The 20,184-nt window shown below is 42.2% G+C and overlaps 1 protein-coding gene across 7 annotated transcripts in view; it reads left to right on the top strand.

Annotated features, from left to right (window-relative positions):
* LOC119393575 (centrosomal AT-AC splicing factor) overlaps positions 1-16,965 on the top strand; it is a 35,560-nt gene extending 18,595 nt beyond the window's left edge. Inside the window, exons 1-9 of one of the 7 annotated variants that reach the window (XM_037660682.2) lie at positions 7,642-7,898; positions 7,977-8,146; positions 9,587-9,685; positions 9,759-9,825; positions 10,609-10,674; positions 12,445-12,540; positions 15,195-15,354; positions 16,362-16,494; positions 16,821-16,965. In XM_037660682.2, the coding sequence (XP_037516610.1) occupies positions 7,761-7,898; positions 7,977-8,146; positions 9,587-9,685; positions 9,759-9,825; positions 10,609-10,674; positions 12,445-12,540; positions 15,195-15,354; positions 16,362-16,494; positions 16,821-16,881 (990 nt within the window). In that variant the 5' untranslated portion in view covers positions 7,642-7,760 and the 3' untranslated portion in view covers positions 16,882-16,965. Of the gene's footprint in view, positions 1-7,641; positions 7,899-7,976; positions 8,147-9,586; positions 9,686-9,758; positions 9,826-10,608; positions 10,675-12,444; positions 12,541-15,179; positions 15,355-16,361; positions 16,495-16,820 lie in introns of those variants that run through there. The other 6 variants (XM_037660681.2, XM_049416284.1, XM_049416285.1 and 3 more) reach the window with 6 other exon arrangements.
* The last annotated feature ends 3,219 nt before the right edge of the window (positions 16,966-20,184 follow it).

Genomic DNA, 20,184 nt, shown 5'->3' with positions numbered 1-20,184 from the left:
GGACCACTGAGAATGACACAGTTGCATTGCGGGGCAAAAGTATATGGACAGTTTGTGCCACTGAGCAAGCTTATGTTATGAGGCCCAGTAGCACATAGTGCTGGCAATGTTGACATAGTTCCTTGAAAGGCAGTGGGGGTTAACATAGGCTGAAGTTGAGGCATCTCCGTTGTAGTGCAGACAAAACGAGTGCGGATAGTTCATGCTACTGAGAGAAAGCAACGGAAGACATGGCAGCAACACACAATTCTGTTTATGAGTTTGCAAGGCAGGCCAACTGCACCAAGGCAGATGAACTGCAAACAAGAGAGCCACATGGTGTTTCTAAGTGTCAAGCTGTACGTCACGAAAATTTAGCTCAAGAAAGAGAGCCCATAGTGTGCACTGTAGGTGACCGCATCTGTTTGTATATAACATGGCAAATAAGCTGATTGGTACAAACTGAGTGAGAAGAGTTTAGCAAGAGTTTCATGCGACGTCTTGAATGTGCTTGAAAAAGTGCGTGAGCCAACATGTTAATAGGCTGCCATCGAACAATGTATCTAGTTTTTCTTTTCTAGTAAGACCTGTATATCCAAAAGTTGGCCTCCCAGACAAATATGTATTATGGGTGTCATATGTCAATTTTGATCACGATGGGACCTGACTGGGTAGAATTTTTCTACTGTGATTATTTACTGTATGCAAGTTGCAGAAACGAGTCAATCACTGTTGAGAAATCTGACCCTGATTGGGCTTAATTGCGATCAGCAGTGCACCATGTGACAACGGTATCATCTGAGTTAGTTTCTAGGTATGGTCTACATCCAAGCCGTGGATGGATCAACCTGTAAACCTAAAGCGGCGGCACTTACGACTGCAGCTTCGCAAAGTCGTACTCTGTCTTGCTGCAGCTTTTAGCACACCATTCTTTCTATAACTGTTTGAGACGCTTTGTATACAACTGTCTACATCACATGTTTTCGCTAGTCGTGTTGACTAGTGGCTAAGAAAGAACAAGATACATTTAAGAGTGGATAAATTGAACCTCCTGTGTAATAGATCTGTTTTCAACTTCATTTTGCAGTGTACTGTTAAATATAGTCAATTAGCAGAAGGCCGCGTCTCTCATAATCATATCGTGGTTTTGGGACGTTAAACCCCAGATATTATTATTATTAATTAGCAGAAGGCACTACCATGTTCGATGTTCCGCTTTCTCCAAGTCACCTAAAAAGTACAATTTATCTTTGCTTGAAATGATCATAACCAAAAAAAAAAAAAGAAAAATTAGTACTATATTTCTAGCCTGAGATTTCATTCTATTTTTGCAAAAAGCAGAACATGAATGACTTCAGGTTCAACGCAATTGCAGTTTAATCAAGATTAGTTACTATAAAGCACATACATGACAATATTTTTGTTGCAACGTCGAGTCCCTTGAGATAATGTGCAACACTGACGAATTACAGGCAGTTCTTCACAGATCGTGTCTGAAAGAGTTAATGTAGTCAAATGAAATTTCGCACTTGAATTGAAAGTTCAACCCGACTTGCAGCTCGGTTGTAGCAAGTTCTACTGTGCATTTAGTTCTGATTTTTTTCTTTTTTTGCACGAAGTTGTACAGAACACACCCTCAATTGGCGAGCTGCTGGCAGGCACTGATTAGTTACTGCATATGCTACCTTTAGGTAGCGTAGTCAGTAACTCTAGCACTGATAAGAAGAAATCAGCGTCTTTAGGTCAAGGGTGCTTGAACTCTTCCAAAAACACCCCCTTCCGTGAAAACGAGCAAGTGTAGCGCAAGAATTTTCAAAAGCTTTACGTTGCGAGGGGTGTTGGACGTGAACAATTCTGTCTTATCAATAATGCAATGTCCTGATGCACTGACAGCGCAGAGGTCATCAAAAGCAAGCTATCGCTTCCATTATAGCACTAAAAGCGCCTTCAAAGCAAAGCTGTCAAATTGAAATCACGGTTTACATGTACAAAAAAAAAAAGGGGGGGGGGGGCTGGGCAGTCATCGACTCCCATTAGCAAAGCAATATTTGTTCGCGGCAATACCTAGTAAATTTGAATTTGCTGCATAGCTTTAGCTTATATTTTGTGTGGTACCCGCGCGTTCACGATCGTGTCCCGATCATCGGAAATGAATTTTCAGAGCTCGACTGGCTCGATACCACATCTAGCGCAAGTGAACGATCAAAGAGCTCGATACCTATCGAAAGCGCAGAGCATGACACTCATACAAAGCACAATATTGAATTGGAAGTTGCATCGGAACGTGTATCTTACCAATGACCTCACCTGCTGTGGTGGAGTACGAATATCCACGGGTGAAAAAGGCACCATACCTTCACGTGTGAGAAGACATACCCTAAACTCGATAGCGAGCGTTAATGTTAACATTACCGCGTACAAGAAACTAGCGAAAGAACAATTTACATCGCGCAAACGCTGCAAATTGCAAATAAACAATCCGCCATTGCAGACGATGTCGATGTTGATCGAGCTCTTCTCTGTAATAAAGGATTCGCGCCGTAGCCAGAAAACGTGTGCAGATACCGCTGCAATAATAATAATAATAATAGTAATAATAATAACAATAATAATAATCTAAGCATTCATAAAGAAAGAAACAGATCTAAATCGATTCTGACTCTGTCCTCGTGGCTTGAAATGAAACTGCATTGCATTACTGTAATGAACGTAGTGCAGAAACCGCATGCACAAGTATGCATTATCAACACAGGAAGACACAACCAGGTTAAGCTTTGACAATAAGGCTTTATTAAAATGCTGGTTTGGTTCCTCCATAGCTTTGGGAAATCAATGTCATTTAACACCTCTACAATCAGTAATACAATATCTGAAATGAGAAATCATAAGTGAGAAATGGGCAGGTCAGCACATTCACCAATCGAACACTTTGCATTCCAGTCAATTATTAATTACAGCAGCAGTTGTGTCAGATAGAGCAGATGAGACATATGAGTGACTTAAATTTTATATTTAGTGGAAACCTCGGTCCAGTGCCAACATCAACGCATAGTACTTTTCATATTTGTTGAGGCATGTGGTCATCATTGGCAATAATAATAATAATTTCTGGGGTTTTACGTGCCAAAACCAGGATATGATGAGGCACGCTGTAGTCGAGGGCTCCGGAAATTTTGACCATCTGGTGTTCTATAGACCATCTGGTGTTCTTTAACGTGCACTGCCATCGTACGTACACGGGCTTCTACCATTTCGCCTCCATCGAAATGTGACCGCCGCGGCCGAGATCGATCCATGACTTTTGGCTCGGCACTGTTGTGGCCGCCTCCAGCTTTGCAATGCTTTGCACTATGTGCAATGCCCGACTCGTTTCAGTTACTGTTTCAGGTGGGCTCTCATAGTCGTTATTGTCACTGCTTGACAATGTGTTAGCAATGACGACACAGTGAATGTGCTTGCACACTTTGAACTGTATCAGGTGCGCACACACTGCACATTCATTGCATCTCAAGGGACAGCAAGCAGCATCCCCGACTTTTGTCACTGTATAAGAGTGCCCTTTAGTAGACTGAGATGGCACATTCCACGTGCCGTCTTCGTTTAATTTGGCACAACCTGCCATTTCAGTGCCAGATCTGTGGTACCTTTCAACTGCACTCAACTTCTTGCCCTTTGCTTCTTTGATCATCTGGATTGCCCTCTTCATCAAAAAATGATATGTCAAGTCCATGAGGGCAGAAATTAGTTTATCAACACGCTTATTCTTCTTTCCCTCCAGCATGCTGTGCTTCAACGTCCTGTGCATGCTCTCAAGGTGCATGTTGGTGTTGATACCTGTCCTCGTCCTAAAGCAGTAGGCCCGCTCTTGAGGTCTAACTGCGTAGTTGTCCTTGAAGTACTTCAGAAAATCCCTGTTTTTCTTCCTCAGTGTCAAGGAATGATTGAAGATACTTTTCAAATTCTTGCTGGTCAAGGAACTCTAAAAGGAGTCGCACGTTGTGGTACATGTCTGGCCTCAGTTGTTTTTCTACACACTCATGTATCTTCTTCTGCCAATTCCTATCCACATGCCAGGTGCAGAGAAGTTTCTGCTGAGGGACACCCATAACTGACGACCATGCCTTGTAAAATTGTGAGGCGTCATCAGACATAAATGTCTTAGCAGCCACTTTTTTGTTGATGGCACACTCAAGAGACCTGAAAAAAGCTGCCAAGTTTTCCTCATTCATCCTGTTGCAGATGAAATAGGCTATAGGTATACCTTATCCCACTTCATCTAGCACTAGAAGAGTGATCAGCTCAAACTGGTACCCTGTAGTTCCATGTGTTGAGTCAAGACACACAGTGCCCGTGCCCAATTCTTCTAACAGCTCTTTTTGTGGCTCTGTCATCAAAGCAAGGGCAAAATCTGTTGCACCAAAAGTACCAGTTGGGTCCACTGCACCTTGTGCCTTATACAGACAGACAAGTGTTTCACCTTTGTCTTACATTGCTTTCACCCACATATCTACACTGACAGCATCATTGGTGTGACACTGTTCAGGAGCAGTGATGTGAAACTGCCGTTTGATGTTATGCAGAGTTATGCGTTCTGCCAAATGTGCTGGCCTCAGCTTACATGCAACAGATGTTCTTATATTATTCAATATGGTTTTCATGGGCACACCACGCTCCAGGTCCTCTGCTACGTTGGTTAACGTTGGCCTTTTCTTTGTCACTCATCCTCAAGTGCTGAATTTCTGCTTTATGGCCATAATGCTTTCTTTGGTACCTTACATTTATGGTGATATCTTCAGGTGCCGGGCTCTGAGTGTTCTCCTTCTTCGTCACAGTAATAAATGAAAGACATATCTTAGCGGACTTGCAGGTACCCTGACTTTTCTCTCGACGATTACCATGACCTTCCTTTGGCCTAGCCACTCCTGATCTATTACGAGTAGTAGTGGCTCCTCGTTTCCCCACTGGCCAGCTTTTTAGGAGCCGTGTGAAGAATAAATAAACCAACAGTTCTCATTCGCCTCTTCCTGAGCTTTCCATTCACTGAATTCTGTAATACAAATACAACATAGTATCAGAGAGAGACATTAAACCAACAAAAATAGGCCTTAGACATAGATTAATATATGTTTTATTTTGCTCCCTCACTCTCTGCTTCACAAAATAAATTAAGTCCTTCAGCTAACCTTCATCTCATTCAGTGCACTGATATTCCTTCTGAAAAACTTCTGAAGCATAAGTTTTTGACCGAGCTTACGAATGTGCTATCAACGGCAAAAACGACTGGGTGATAAATGTGACATGAGATGAACATGGGTTTTAACAAAAATGGGTCATACAAATGAAGAAACAAAGTATACGGCTTAACAGCGGAGGTCATCAAAAGGTATTAAAAAAGGCCTTTAAAAGGTTAAAACTTAAAAGTAAGAACAATAAAAGTCAACAGGTTTTGCAAAAACACAAAATCTTTCTTCGAGAGCACACGTTTTCCAGAGTTTTGTGTGACCTTGCGGAGACCTTGTTGCACAGACTCAAGAAAACCAGTGATGTGCCTCCAAAAAACAGAGATGGGACAAAAACTGCTGTTATCCCATACGTGCACCAAGTGTCACATAGGATTAAGAAGGCTGCAGGGTGCGCAGGAGTCAGTGTAGTGTTTACCGCCCACAACAAACTTTGGAGGCCTGTGCAAGCGTGTAAACGTGAACAGTGAAAGGCCTGACATGCTGAAAGAAGCACACCACGCGGTTTTTGTCTTGCAAATGCGGCATCGTGTATAAGATTCCGCTCTCTTGTGGATGTGTTTACATCGGCCAAACTGGCCAATGTATTAACGATCGCTTGCGTGAACACGCCAACAATTTAAAAGTCTGACGGCAACATGGCCTTACACTGTGCAGCTTGCGGTTGTACCCCCTTTCTTGACCAGGCTGTCATAGCTCGAGAAATATATGATGCATCATGTGCAGAACAGCTCGGACCCAGCTGTGTCAGCATGCCCTCTGTGTCACTCTCGAAGAAAGAGTCTGCGTTTTTGCAAAACTTTTATTGTTGTTCTCACTTTTTAAGTGTTAACCTTTTCAAGGCCATTTTTAATACCTTTTTACAGCCTCCTTTGTTCAGCTGCATCATTGTTTCTTCATTTGGATGACCCGCTTTTTGTTAAAACCCATGTTCATCTCATGTCGCATTTATCACACAGCCGTTTTTGCCGTTGATAACGCATTCGATCATGAGCTCCAGGGGCGTAGCCAAGGGGGGGGGGGGTTGGGGGGGTTCAAACCCCCCCCGAAATTTTTCAGTTTTGCTTGCGTATATAGGCATGCACACATACAAACGCACGCACGAACATACATAAAGCATGGTTGAACCCCCCCCCGAAAAAAATTTCTGGCTACGCCCCTGATGAGCTCGGTCAAAAACTTCTGTATGGTATCAAGGGTTTTTTCGCTTTGTCGCCCTGTTTCCATGGGCACGTTACCGCCTGTAATCTTTAGCGAGAAAAAAAAAAGCGTAAGGAAGAAAAAAATTAATTTTTTTTTTGATAGTCTTGTTCTGAAGCACTCGATGTTACCACGTGATGAGTGTAGTGCATTAAATGTTAGTTTGAAGTAGCGCTCTATATGTCGTTTTCACTGTCCCTGTCTTGTGCGCTCACCTGTTTCAATACATCATGTATCCACCGGACATATTTGCTCTGCTTTGTTTTTAGAGGGAAAACAAAAAAGCGACGCAAGCGGCAGTACTTTCAGTGTGATCGAGCAAAATTGTGAAAATTAGTGCCTCTGTGCATACTTCTTTTCTTTTTTTTTTCTACGCGACAAGCACATGCGAATTATAACTAGCTGGCACAGTGAATGCACGTGGAAGCGGTCATGTGCTGTACAGCCTCACCACAAAAGATGATAAAAATGCACTGACACTGTCTTTTCCAACAACTATAAACTGAAAACAGGATGGGTACTCACCTTTATCTTTGTGGAACGCCTGCTGCACGTAGTCGGCGGCGAATTTGTGCGCTGCGATGTGGTGCTCCACATATTTTTCCAGTGAAGACAGGCCAACGCCACAAACGTCGCATTTCATCACCGACGACACTTCGTGACACGTGCGCGGAGACAGCGCCGGCGGAGGTGAAGATGACACCTGTGATGACACTAGGACACATAGGGACGAAATTCATCAAGCACGTGACATACTAGGCACTCCGTGGCGACACGGGGAAAAGTCAAAACTAACTTAGGGAAAGAAAGTCTTCAAGTGACGTCACACGTGAGTGACGTAGCAGTGACGTCATCTATTGTTCGCGAGAGAGCCCAGACTCCGGCGAAACGCATGTGTTGTTTCCCGCAAAAATGCGTGGTTTGCGCGCGCTTTTCTGCCCAGCGTTGACAACTAATACCAAAACCACGTCAAGTTTTGTGGTTTCGGTTTTAGTCCTTTAGCACTACAGTTCTGTAAAAGCTTTGCATGTACTGTTCTTTACTACTTTGTTTCGCCAGTGAAGAACTTGCGTTTCTTGTGACTTTTTTTAAATCTCATAGGTCGCCTGACACAAATAGCTACAGTCTATCACTGATATCATCATCATCGCCATCGCATTTGTTTACATTTTTTTTTTTTTAGAAGATCAAAGAGAGGTTTGGTTTCTCGCTCTGCTTGGTGTGTTCAGAAGCGGTGGCTTACGTCGTTTTGTGTGCCATCGTTTCGGCCCAACTATGTTTTACTCTACGTGAATTCTCGGCACTCAATCCAGCTGTTGTAATCTGCATTTACCGTGCACTATGGCGACCATAGAATCGTTCATGCAGTACACGTTGTGTGAGCTATGCAGGGTGAGCCATAACGTTGGGAAGAAGCACGTGTATTCGAAGAAACATCAACAAATTGTCAAAAATGTGTTGGCGAAGTACCTTAAGAAAGTAAGTGTCAAAGTTTGAAGTGGTCGTAAAATCTTATCTTTTTATTTTCAAGCTCCGTTTGAAATCCTTCCGTTCCAGGTGCACGAAGCGAAGCAGTTCCTAAAGAAACCTGAAGTGCACGATTTGCTTTGGGAAGATGGAGCTAAAGTTTGGTGCTACTTTTGTGCCGCGGAAATTGAGAAACACGGGAGAAACGTTGATGACGCCTTGAGCGTTCGCAGCTACAACTTTCTCTTGCACCTCGCAACGTAAGTGACGTGATCAAGTCTCTTGTTAATGCGTTTTGAGTTTCTTTGGCATGATCAGTGTTTTTGCGCTTGGATGTTCTACAGGCAAGTATTTTGCATCACGAGCTATGCGACGCGTTGGGCTTGGAGCCCGCATACTTGAAATATATATTACAGGATTTACAGAAACCTAAAACGAGTATTGTGGTGCGTGGGAATGCATCGTATATATTTTAATTACCGCTACCTTAAAAAGACGGTTTCGATATCGAGGGGGCGGCTTCTCGGTGACGTTTCATGTCAGTATGACGTCACGGGGATACAGAAACTCGCGACGAACTAGCGGCAAATCCGTCATCTGCTCGTGGTGCACATAAACAACGATGAGTGAACTGTCGTCCAGTGACACTGACAGTGATTTCTACGATTTAGGCTGCATGCAGGACGCAGAACTCGCAAACTCGGGGGAACTGTCTTGACACGTCGGGATAATGTCCATTGCAGTGGGGCTGGCTTGCAGATGCTCAGCGACGAAAACTTGAAAGTCAAATTAAAATATTTTATAGTGTTCTCCAACACCGGTGTGTGGACAGCGTTGACACTGCATACCAAGGAAACGGAAAATGTCCCTTTTGCGATGTCTCAAAATCATGTCAGTACTCCTTTAAAAACAATGTGCCGCGTGGAACTCATTAAGGAGCTTTTGTCTGGTAACTGCCATCTGCTTTTTTTAATTCACAAAGGGCATGTGAGACAACGAGCAGTTCATGACAGCAGAGTACGTCGTGCTTAACTCTGATTCTATCTTTCCCTTGATGTCAAGAGCAGTGCAAGTGGTCATTAATTGTTCCCGAGCAAGTTTTACGAAAAAGGATATTCCAGCATATGTTTGGTGCTGCTATAGCCTCAGTTACCGCTTAACAGCTCTTCTACACCTTTGTATTCCTTGCGTTTCCTATCACGCTCGTTTTATGCATTTGTGTAAGTTTTGTTATCTTACATTATTCTTATTGCAATGTTTAAAATAGCAAATCTCAATGTAGCATCTCATTTGGTCAAATGCACAACTGCGAGCTAGCCTTGTGCTAGGTTAGCAAACATGCAAGGAACAGTGGTCACTGGCCAAAGCAGGTGTTGGAGGGCAAGCCTGGTAGAGATAAATTATTGAATAGGCACCATTAGGATTCTCAAGCAAAGCCGCCACTTGCGGACACTCTAACTGTAGCATGTGATGCAGCTAATAGCCCAGAGAAGAAATGCATATTTCACTAAGTTTATCTCGCTGTAGACCTAGAAGATGTGCATTCCTTACTGAAATTTATTGCATACTTGCTTCTTAATTTTTTACTGATTTAATTTCTGCTTGAACCTTCATTGTCATGCAATGTTCAGCAATAATGACCTTGTGGAGCTTTGTGTTGCAGTATACCATGCCATGTTAACTTGAATTTCTACTTCTAGGCCGGCTCACGAAGCAGCCTGTAAAAGTTTCTTCTGGAAGAACAAAATAAGCAAGGCATCAGTTAAGCTGTATGTCATCAGCAGTGACATAGTTTCCAAGTATGTTCCTGTTATGCTTACGTAGCTATTTTTTTTTGTACACCCCATGCACAACACCCATGCTGTTTTACAGAGCAGAGCCGCTTATTAATGCTGCAGAAAAGGCCTACCTTGAGAAGATGGAAAGGCTGCATCAAAAGGTGGGCGCCGTGTTGTTTTTGGCGTGCTCCTTCTTCGAGACATATTTACTCAAATAGTACTGATTTTTTTAGAATTCACTCGCTGTACGGAGAAGTGGGGTTGGTTCACAGCGTGCAAGCCGAGGCATGGAGGACATTTCGACATGTGCAAATGCACGCTATCACGTGGCAGCTATTACAAATTAGCATATGTGTGGGAGCTGGGCTTTCATATTGAAACCTATGATTTACAAAGCTTCACATGGTAGGCTTTTTGTTATAGCAGGGAGCTCTATTCGCCATCTGCGACATGTGGCTGATCCTCTGGCATAGCCTTGGTCCTTAAACGACCATAAAAAACGGTGTACTACTTTTTTTCTTAAATTTTAAGCCTCTTACACTGTACTGTGTGCTTCAGTTGCAGTTGACTTTTAGTATATTTTGCATTTCTTAATTAACAATTTTGCTTGTACTGCTGCGATAAAATTTGCATGATGACGCTGAAGTCAGAAAATTGCTCTGAGAATTCATCAGTAAGCTTTCTCAGAAGTTAAAGGTAAATAAACTGAATTCAGCCTCTATATGAGATCATTGAACAAAACTGTTGTATCCTTCCATGTATTGCCCTATGGCGTGTAATTTCAGCTTTGACAACACATTATCATGAAAATGCACTTAGTAACTGAATGTTCGCTGATGTAGTAAATGAACAGGTTCTGTCATGTTTTATGAGCATTGTGTGTAAAGTGAGGTAATGTAACCAATTACACAGTCATAAATCAGTTTCTTTTCTCTGCCCTTTAGAATGTCTCTGCCATCCTAAAAGCCGACAAGCAGAGGGAAGACACTGTGATGAAAGCCCGCCTCGAGGTTTGTTCTGGATGAAACGTATCCACTTTGTATAGCGTTTCTGTGCATCTGTTGCTTGAATTGTTCCAATTAATTTGCTCAGAGCTTAATAAGCAGAACTAAAAGATGGAAGTACGGAAATATGGTACCTTGTGTACCTCTAATTATATAACTTTAAAGTTAAAAAGAATTGCACACTTTGAAGCAAAACGAGCAGTAGTTGCATCTGCATTCTCTTTGAAGTCTAAGAGAAATTATATTTGCATATCATGGTCGTTGAAGACACCACGACAAAATGCTGTGCGGTTTACGGCTGTTTTGAATGCTGGTGCTAGCTGTCAAAGCAGAGTTCAGAATTCCTAAAAGCATAACCTTTTGTGAACTTTCAAGAATTTTTTGTTATATATAGGTTACACATGATTAAAGCCATAAACTTAGTACTTGTAGGATACATAGAAATATTATATTATGCTATAGAAAGCATAATATAATATTTAAAATATTATATTATGCTCTAAATCAAAAGAATATTTTTACATCCATCTACATGTTCCTTGATGAAATTATTTATGAACCTGCTGCTTTGCAAAATGGAATTCAAGAGTGCCCTCACACACACACACACACTTAAAATATTTTCTTCAGCATCAATACAGGCATGTAATTAACATTCATGATTTATGATTATCCTGTTGTTACCTGCTTTATGGCCACAGCATTACTAGGCCATGAGAAGATGAACACGGGTTAAGTGAAAGCTCGTTTTGGATGAAGCATTTTGGGGTGAATTCATAATACAGCAGGCTAACGGGCCATCTAAGCACGCTGGCTTAAAGACTGCTGGAGTTTGAATTATCTCGAATCAAATAGCAAAAATAGATTATCATTGCATCCCTAACAACATTTATCCTAAAGGTCGTGTCTGGTACCTTTGGTGACTGAAATTTAACTCATACTGCCTGCCATCTGTCTGTCTTTTTTCTTTTTTTGTAAGGTCTACTCTTTGTACTTTTTTCATCTTGTTCATTGATAAACTAAACTTTAGGCTCATGTTCATCACTATGTGTGCAAACGATAATCTTTAAGACCTACTCAAATGTAAATAAAATAGTGCCAGATGCGTATATGAATTGAATGAAATATAGAATATTTTTCAAGCATCAAACAGCCATTTTCAAAAAACAGCTCTCGCATCCCTGTGTGTTCACAGTGTTAGCCAGTTTCTTTTCTCACATTGCACAATATGAGGCATTCTTTATTAAAAGCATAACTGGAACACGAGGAGCAAATAATCAGTTTATTGTCATACTCTGAGTGAGTGCAAATGATTATTGTTTAGCCATAAATTTCAGGCTCCTTGAATGGCATATCATCTGAGTAAATTATCATGTCTTATGTCTATTATGGTGGCCAGCACAAAGTTGATCACAATTCTGCTCGACTTTAATAGCTTACTGTGTGCAGCTCATGATTTTAGAAGTTTGCAAGGTATTCTGCAAACATTCCTATTTACTAATACTAGTTTCGATGCAGCCTGAAGAGCAAGTTGAATAGGGCAATGTTTGATTTGTTATTCGACAGTGTCAAATATCTGCATAACCCCTCTTATTGAGTACACCAAACGTGTTCCTTTGCTTATAAAAGTGTATCTCCGGTAAATCATTTAAGCATGTAGAACTGTTTATTCAAAAGGGCACTATGATTGCTAGTTCCTCAGTGTGTAGGTATCACCAGAGTGTTTGAATGCTTACGCTCTCAATGTGCTGTGAATCCTGAATGTCCAAACAACAGTACTCTTCAGCGGTTAGCGAACACACCAGTTCCCAGCCCCAGCCTGGTTGCAGCAGTTGGTCGTCAGTAAATGGAATTTCATCATCGAGGGAACAGGTTAGTCTTGTAACATTATTCTTCTGTTGACAGCACCTGTGTTATGCCAGAGGCTGCATTCTCAATTCGTCATGTGAGGCATATACGTAGTAGTGCTAGAACACTACAGGCCGGGTTATGTGTATCCAGGGTGTCGGAACGAAATGTTTTTCGTTTCGTTTTTAGCTTCGTTCCACCGCAAAAAACTCCGTTCCGTTTCTGTTCCGGAACGAAAAAAAAATGTTCCGTAACGGTTTGTAACGGCTTTCTTTATTCAAAAATTTGAAGTTAAGGTAATCACAAAGAACATTGGATTTGTAATGTAGTTACTTGCCCTCCTCTTAGGAAAGTGGGACAAGGGTAAAACACGTTCTTCAGAGGAGCGGAAGTAACTGTACCACGAATTCCTACCAACTAGCACAAACCAGTATTATTTTCAAAGTCATAGTATTTATTTTCTCAAAAGCCAAATACGAATTTTTTTAGTAGGCTCAATGATTTGTGTCAAGGGAGTGAGCACGATCTCAGAAGCAGCACGTCATTAAGTGTACTCTCTGATGTGCGAGACCGGTGTTCTGATAAAAAGATCGCCAGGCCTGCGTGGAACACGCCGCACAGTCACAACAAAAGCTGGAAAAGCGGACTTTGTTGAGGCCGTTGGAGAGTCTCTTGGGGTAATAATACAAGTACACATGCAGAGTACCTACTACGCCATAAAGCATCCCAATTTTTCTGAAGTAGAGAAGTTCCCACTATGCCATTTTTCGTTATTCTTCGAAGTCTCGTGGTACACGCTACACATCTGTAAGGCATTCTGTGAACTTTGTGCTGTGGCTGACGACGATGAAGAATTATGGCTGAGCACTTTGCATTGGGTGGGAAGCAGTGTTGCGGAATGGGCGCCTACATTCCATTTCAATTCCATAGCGGGGAATTAGAACTTGCCGCAATTCCATTCCTTTCAATTCCTCGGAATGAAAAAACATAGCCCATATGCACTCTGGGAACGGCCGGGCAGTTCAATTCCAATCCTGTAATTCTTCTTATTAAAAAAATCTGTAATTTTTTCTTATATCAGGCGATAGCGGTCACGGACACCGGCGGCGGCGGACAACTATGGCGCCAAAATCAGCTGTTGTGATCTCATAACAGCTTTTGCTGTAACAAACTTCAGCGCCGACAATGCCCTCCCTATGATGGCCTGCGTGACAGGCACGCAAAAGTTCACTTGCGTTAATATAAACATCTCTGGTTGCCACTGCACAATTTCAACATATCTTTGCTTTGGACCCTGAGATATGCTCAGAATGCATGAGCTCAGTTGCTCCGGATTGGGAAGTTTTCTCGTGAACCGAAAAACAATTGAAAAAATTTCGGTTTCACTCCGGAAAGAAATAATATATAAAGTTTCGGTTACGTTTTCGTTCCGGTCGAAAATATCGTTTTTTTTTTTTTTCGTTTTCGGTTTTCGTTCCGATCCGACACCCTGTGTGTATCTGTCTTCATTTTAATTGTTTGTTGTTAGTGTTCTCGTGCTTCTGTGCATTACATGTGCACTCTGAACAATTTTACACTCTCTGGGGCTCCTCTTGTCCCCAAACTACAATAGTCATCTGCCTTGCTTGCGTTTCCTTTCTTGAAAACTGTGCAACCTCTACTACTACTTTCTTTCCTGTCAAGAATGCTACATCACGTTGATGATGTGTGTTATTCATGATATCGAAGTACCAGGTGCTCAGCTTTAAATAAAGAAAAGGCACTCAAGGAAGTTGATTATTATTGTTTGCAGATAAGATAAGCTCCAAAGGATACTAACTTAAAGTTGTCAGAGGGTAGTAAACCCCGACTGTTCTCCATTTCACATCTAGTAAGCAATGTCACAGATGCTGGGCAAGTATTACAGTGGCTATAAAAAATCTCGTACTGTGCATTTCACAATGCAATTGTTATTCATTCAGAACAGTTTCTGCAAAATAACTGTTTCATATATTGCAATTAAAATTTGTAGACCCAACATTCCGGCAAATTATGTATTTGTGCACCTCTGTACCTTTGGTATGCAACATATGTATGTTTCATTTGCAAGCTCTAGCGGGGCGCTGCCGCAGCTGGGCACAGAGTTGTGTCAGTTTCTTGGTGGCAAAAATGGTCAGAGCTGCGACGCTGTTCAAATAATAAACCTGCCATATTGTGCAACTTGAAGGCTTACAACACATAATGCTGTATAGAGTTACATGCTACATACCTATGCCTATCTTTCCTAGGTCACTCCCTATTTTTTGTTTATGAATGCGAGCAGTGAGTAAAGCCTCCATACCATTGCCTTCTTTGTGTCAAGCGGCCCAGTTATCTGCACAGAAAATCGCTTCAAAAGAAATAATTATACAACCATGGTTTCTTTTTTTTAGTATGTTCTCTTTGCGTACTTTCTCTGTAAACAGCACTTCTGAAAAACTTTCTATGTTTATATTTGATATGCTATTGCGATCTAACCATCATATGCGTGTTTTTTTCTTACACTTAAATGCAGATTGTCATGTTGTTGAAGTGGTGGGTCGTTATAAATGTTGCATTATTACATGTTGCATTATTATGTCATCATACTTTGCTGTGCGAAAATTTATCTGAAAAGAATCCTTGCTTTTATTCCACCTTTAAAGCGAGCGATACCGCAGGGAATGACAGGCAATATCCACACCGGTGCAAAGCCTCCTTGGCTGTATGAAGACAGCGAGGAAGAAGATGAGGAGGAGCCAACCACGGCCAAGCGTCCACGCATTGGAGAGGTCTCCAAGGCCCCCATCGGACCCACCATGGAGGACTTCCAGAAACATTGTACGTTTACACTTAGTAGTGGTATTTTCATGCTAGCTGCCACGGTAACACAGTGGTTATGGAATTGCACTTCTGCAGTCAGTGCCGATGATTTCATTAACGGGATACTAAAGAGAAAAATTACTTTTTCTGTATTGGTTGAATGACTCCTTCACAATGCAACAAACACCACACTTGCTGCAATAAGACGCCTGCTAAGTGAGAAAATGCGCAGAAGGAAAATGCAGGTTGCGACGCCACCTTGAAGTTCCCGCACCAGTCGCGGTGACATCATAGATTTTGGTGGCATCTACGAGGACCTATGTAGTTCATAATGGGTAAAAATGAAGCACACTGTCTTCTGAGGGAGCCACTGACCTAACATAGCAAGTTTCAGGAAATTTCATTGAGCTAATGTGACAAAAATGAAAAAAGACTGAAATTCGTGACGTCGCCGTCTGAGGTTTCAGCAGGTAACTTGAAACTGAAACTTTCGACACTGATTTTTTTAATCTAATAATAAACCTGCGGTGGTGAAATTAACAACACTACTGTTTTATCAGTATAATCTAATTAATTCTTTCACTTTAGTATCCCTTTAAAGCAAAATGCTCATTTGCATTGGTTTAAGTGAACATTAAAGAACCTTTGGGAGATGACGTTTTATGGAATCCCTAAGTGCGGCTTTTTTGTAAGAGGGCAGCACATGTTCTGCTTGAATAAAAATAAATGATTTGAATCATATTTTTTTTAATGCGATGAGAGTTGGGCAACTGTAGATGGGGCGCTCCCCATGTTGTGGTTAGCCTGGTGGCATGTCTACACACACTCTCTCTAGTAAAGGGTATAAGCAACTTTCATGTGTGGTTATTGTGACATCAGGCTTTTTAAGCGGATCATCATCTTACATGTGTGATGTTCTATACACCATAGCTGCATCTCACATCTACTAGCACAGTGTTATTGTTTTCTGCATGCTATGTAGAGTTACATGCCTAACAGAGTTTCTATATGCACATTTCATTCAGTGTTCCTGGAGAAGAGGAAAAAGCTCAACCCGAACCGGGTAGGGGCAAATTTCGACCACTTTTCGGAAACTTCGGAAGAGTGGCTCCCATCGTTTGGACGCGTGTGGAACTTTGGTAGGAGATGGCAGTCGAGGTAAGCTTATGATTTTTAGCCCATTTGTAGCCTGTAGTGCCTTCTTAAGTTCAAGAATGTTCATGTAAGTTCAGCAAGAACTTCTGTATGTTGCTACTAAAATTATGACTGAATATGCAAGATCATTGAATTTAAATGTATCACAACTAATACATCTTGCCTAGACCATCAATGCTAGCGACGTAAGCTACTTGGACATTACTGAAGCTAAGAAATAAGTGAAGTTTGCGGCTTGGAAGTATGACATTCGTGGAACTCCACGTTTATGCGTTGTGAGTCACAGTGTGAATTTCACATGCTAAGTGCTGCCTTTTATATTTCTTCAGGAGTCAGTACCGAAAAGAAGAAAAGGCTGCAGGAAAATGGAAGAAGCTGAAGGAAAGTTAAACTATGTCTGGACAAAGACGTAATGAGCACAACTCTGTTGACCACTTTCTGTAAATAATAATAAATTGTCTATTTTTATCTGAAGCTCCTGCTGCAGTTTCATTTTTATGTGCATTTGGTGTGCCATTACCAGTGGGCGTAGTGTAAGAGAGTGCAGTTGAACCTCATAACAGGATTGCATGTAGCAGGCAGATACCTCAGTCATGTGCTATCTCTATTATGGTCATGGCATTCTAATTTATTACTTCAAGGTTCAATGCATGTGGCCAAGATAGTATCACCAATAACAGACGTAATATGCCAGCACCTTCATGTTTTGGTTACCAAAATGATCATTTCACCATAGCCCAGCTTGAACTGCATGGCCGAGGGTAAGGCCAACCAGCAGTCCATGAGCAGTATACTAAACAGATATTGCTGACCGCACTGCATGCCAAAACTTATATAATGGGTAGTTATTGAAGCACTGGCATTGAAACTAGCATGAATAACGATATGATGTGTGTGCCCTTGTTTCATCTTAGTATAGACTTGCGTAATAGGACTGTATACTGTTGACTTCTACTTCAGTGTTTTCGTTACTGTCTTTAACCACTGTGAAGAAACAAAATATTGACTTTATGGCATCTATGCAATGAGGTGTACAGCACCATCATACATAAATAGGACAGCAGTATCATACATAAATGAGATGTATTGTGTAATTTGCCGTCATTTGTGTACTGATGATGCCATCCATACAGGTGGCCAAATGTCAATGTTTCGCTTTTTTAGGGGCGAAGCTCCTCAGGGTGTGGGCCTGTCCCTCCTTTGTAGTATGTAGTAGTAGGTAGACACGCATAGTGGGATGTATCCACTCCATGTGATAAAGATGACAACTGATGACCATGAAGAATACGCGCGTTCCAGTATAGTGGAATGTACCCACTACACGTGATAACGATGACGCTGATGACCATGAAGTATAAGCGCGTTCCAGACCACACATTCTCTTTCTGCCATGGATGAAAACGATCGTGAACGCGCTCTTGCCCTCGAAAGGCAAAACGGCAACGCTGACAACAAACGTTCCCCTGAGGTTAACGTCATATATGAGGACCCCCGCGTTTGTGTGTCAGGTCTTTGTATGATGATCGAGTGGGCAAAATTTACGGGGACTGACGGTTTACCAGATCACCTGCGGAGCTTCGCCCACTCATCATCATTCACTTCGTGGATATGGCGTGATTTTTCTTACATACCCCCCCCCCCCCTTTCTCTCTCTCTCGAAAGTTTTTGTGCCACCATCAGTCTGGTTTCTGACAAACTATTCTTTTTTCCCCGCTATAGCACTTTTGTTACTCTGGAGAATCTACCAGCATTTAAGGCACTCACCACAAGGAATGTTCACACATATATTGAACTGGACTACCAGTGCTGTCCTACAGAGAAAAATAAGTAAATAAAATTGAGGAGGAGGGACGTAAAGGTGGACATGTTGCACTCTATAGGATGTCTCCAGCTGCTTCGCCACTGGAACACTGGTAGCTGCCCTTCCAGCTTGCCACATGACTGTTTAGTGCCTGTGAAATACACTGGGAGCATACTTCGAACAAATGTTACGAGGAAGAAATATTTAATCAGGAGATGGAATGGCTATCTCTTGTTTAAATATTTCATGTCTAAATGATTCTTGCCTGAGATATGAATGGTATCGTTAGAGCACTCATAGAGATGGGGATACTATATATATGTTGTTATCGTTATTCATCGAACACATGCTCTTGGTCACCGTCATTGCCTGTCACCAATTAAAAGTCAGACACCCTTCTTGAATAAAACTGGATCTGCACCTGATTTCACCTACCACATAGATATTACAAACTGGCATAATAAAACAAGAGAGAATTTATTAAACTTGATTTGCCCCACTTGGTAACCTCTCAACGAGATTATACATATTAACCGCGGTAAAATAACAATGAGTTTGCCTGTATGCAGGAATTGGCATCCCCAATGGATGATTAAACAACTAACACACATAGCGGTGCTTCACAGTTGCTTTGAGTTACCAGGTACGCAGAGAGTGCCAGTCAATACCACAAATGACGAAGAGCAGACCATCTACAGTGACGACGTAAAATGGCATGTGACAAAGTACACAAAATTTGCGACTTCAATAACTGTGTGTGCGTCTCTACACTAAAGTGACCTGTGGCACACAACGCATTTCCAATTGGGAACACATGTTGCGTGACTTCGAATTGTGGTTTGCTGCTTTTACAAAGCTGGGAGCCGCACAGAAAGCACATTGGATTTATTTCTGCACCTCTACTTCTGGGCAACATAGAACGTCCGTTTGCATGCGTCTTTTTCCTTGTCCTGGTCTGCTTTGAGTTTTACATGTGTGTAATTATGTACATTTGCTTATACACCTTGCAATCTTCAAGGCAAATGAGAGCAAAACACAAAGCAAATGCATGCATTGGCTTTGAGAGAAGGTACGAGGTACTCTGCATGGTCTGCAGCTTCTTAAAGGGGTCATGAAGCACCCCTTGGGCTTGTTGAAAAAACACATCCTGCGGAAAGCTAACACGGCTATGAACTGCTCTGCCAAATATACAGTCGTGCGCGCCGCGTAAAGGCCACAAGCGGAGCGCGAAGTTGCCGTTTCCCCAGGCGCCCTCTTTTCAAACAGAGGCCGGTTCTCACTCTCGTTGGTGGGCGGGGCGTCTGGCAGTTTACGTCGCGGATCTGGCAGTTTACGTCGCAAGAGACATAGCATGCTTATTGGCCGATAGCCGACGTAAATCGAGAGCGGCGTTCGGATCAGATGCGCTTCTTGCCGCGGGGTGCCGCCACTTGCCGGCGCCGCACTCCTAGTACACGGTAGCCGCACTCGCGCGAGCGAATCACAGCGGGAGAGCGATCGCGTTTCATGACGCGCGCTGACGTACCTTCTTTCCCCCATGCCATCCCTCCCTGTCTAGCTTCCAGTGCGCTCGTCGGCACGAGAAAAGAGAGAAAGCGCTCGGAGCGTGCGCCAAACCCCCGTAACTCCGCTGATTCTTGACGGATTCGAGAAATTTTTGCGGCAATCGATTCGGGAGGCAGTAAACTCCGATACTGAGGTCATTACATCATTACATGGAAATGTGGTTCACGACCCCTTTAAAGGATGTATTTTATGCAAGTATTTTTCCAGTATACACGCGCACTTCATTATTCAAAAATGTTTTACGGTGTTTCTCTTGTTAAGTCCAGCTGCAGCCAAATCTTTTGCAAAGCTGCAGGGCTGGCAGACTTATAATATTATTATTAGCT

This window comes from Rhipicephalus sanguineus, chromosome 5, assembly GCF_013339695.2.
Source record: "Rhipicephalus sanguineus isolate Rsan-2018 chromosome 5, BIME_Rsan_1.4, whole genome shotgun sequence".
NCBI classification, from domain to species: Eukaryota; Metazoa; Arthropoda; class Arachnida; order Ixodida; family Ixodidae; genus Rhipicephalus; species Rhipicephalus sanguineus.
Note: the sequence above shows the minus strand (reverse complement) of the source record. Positions and strands in the feature narration are given on the sequence as shown.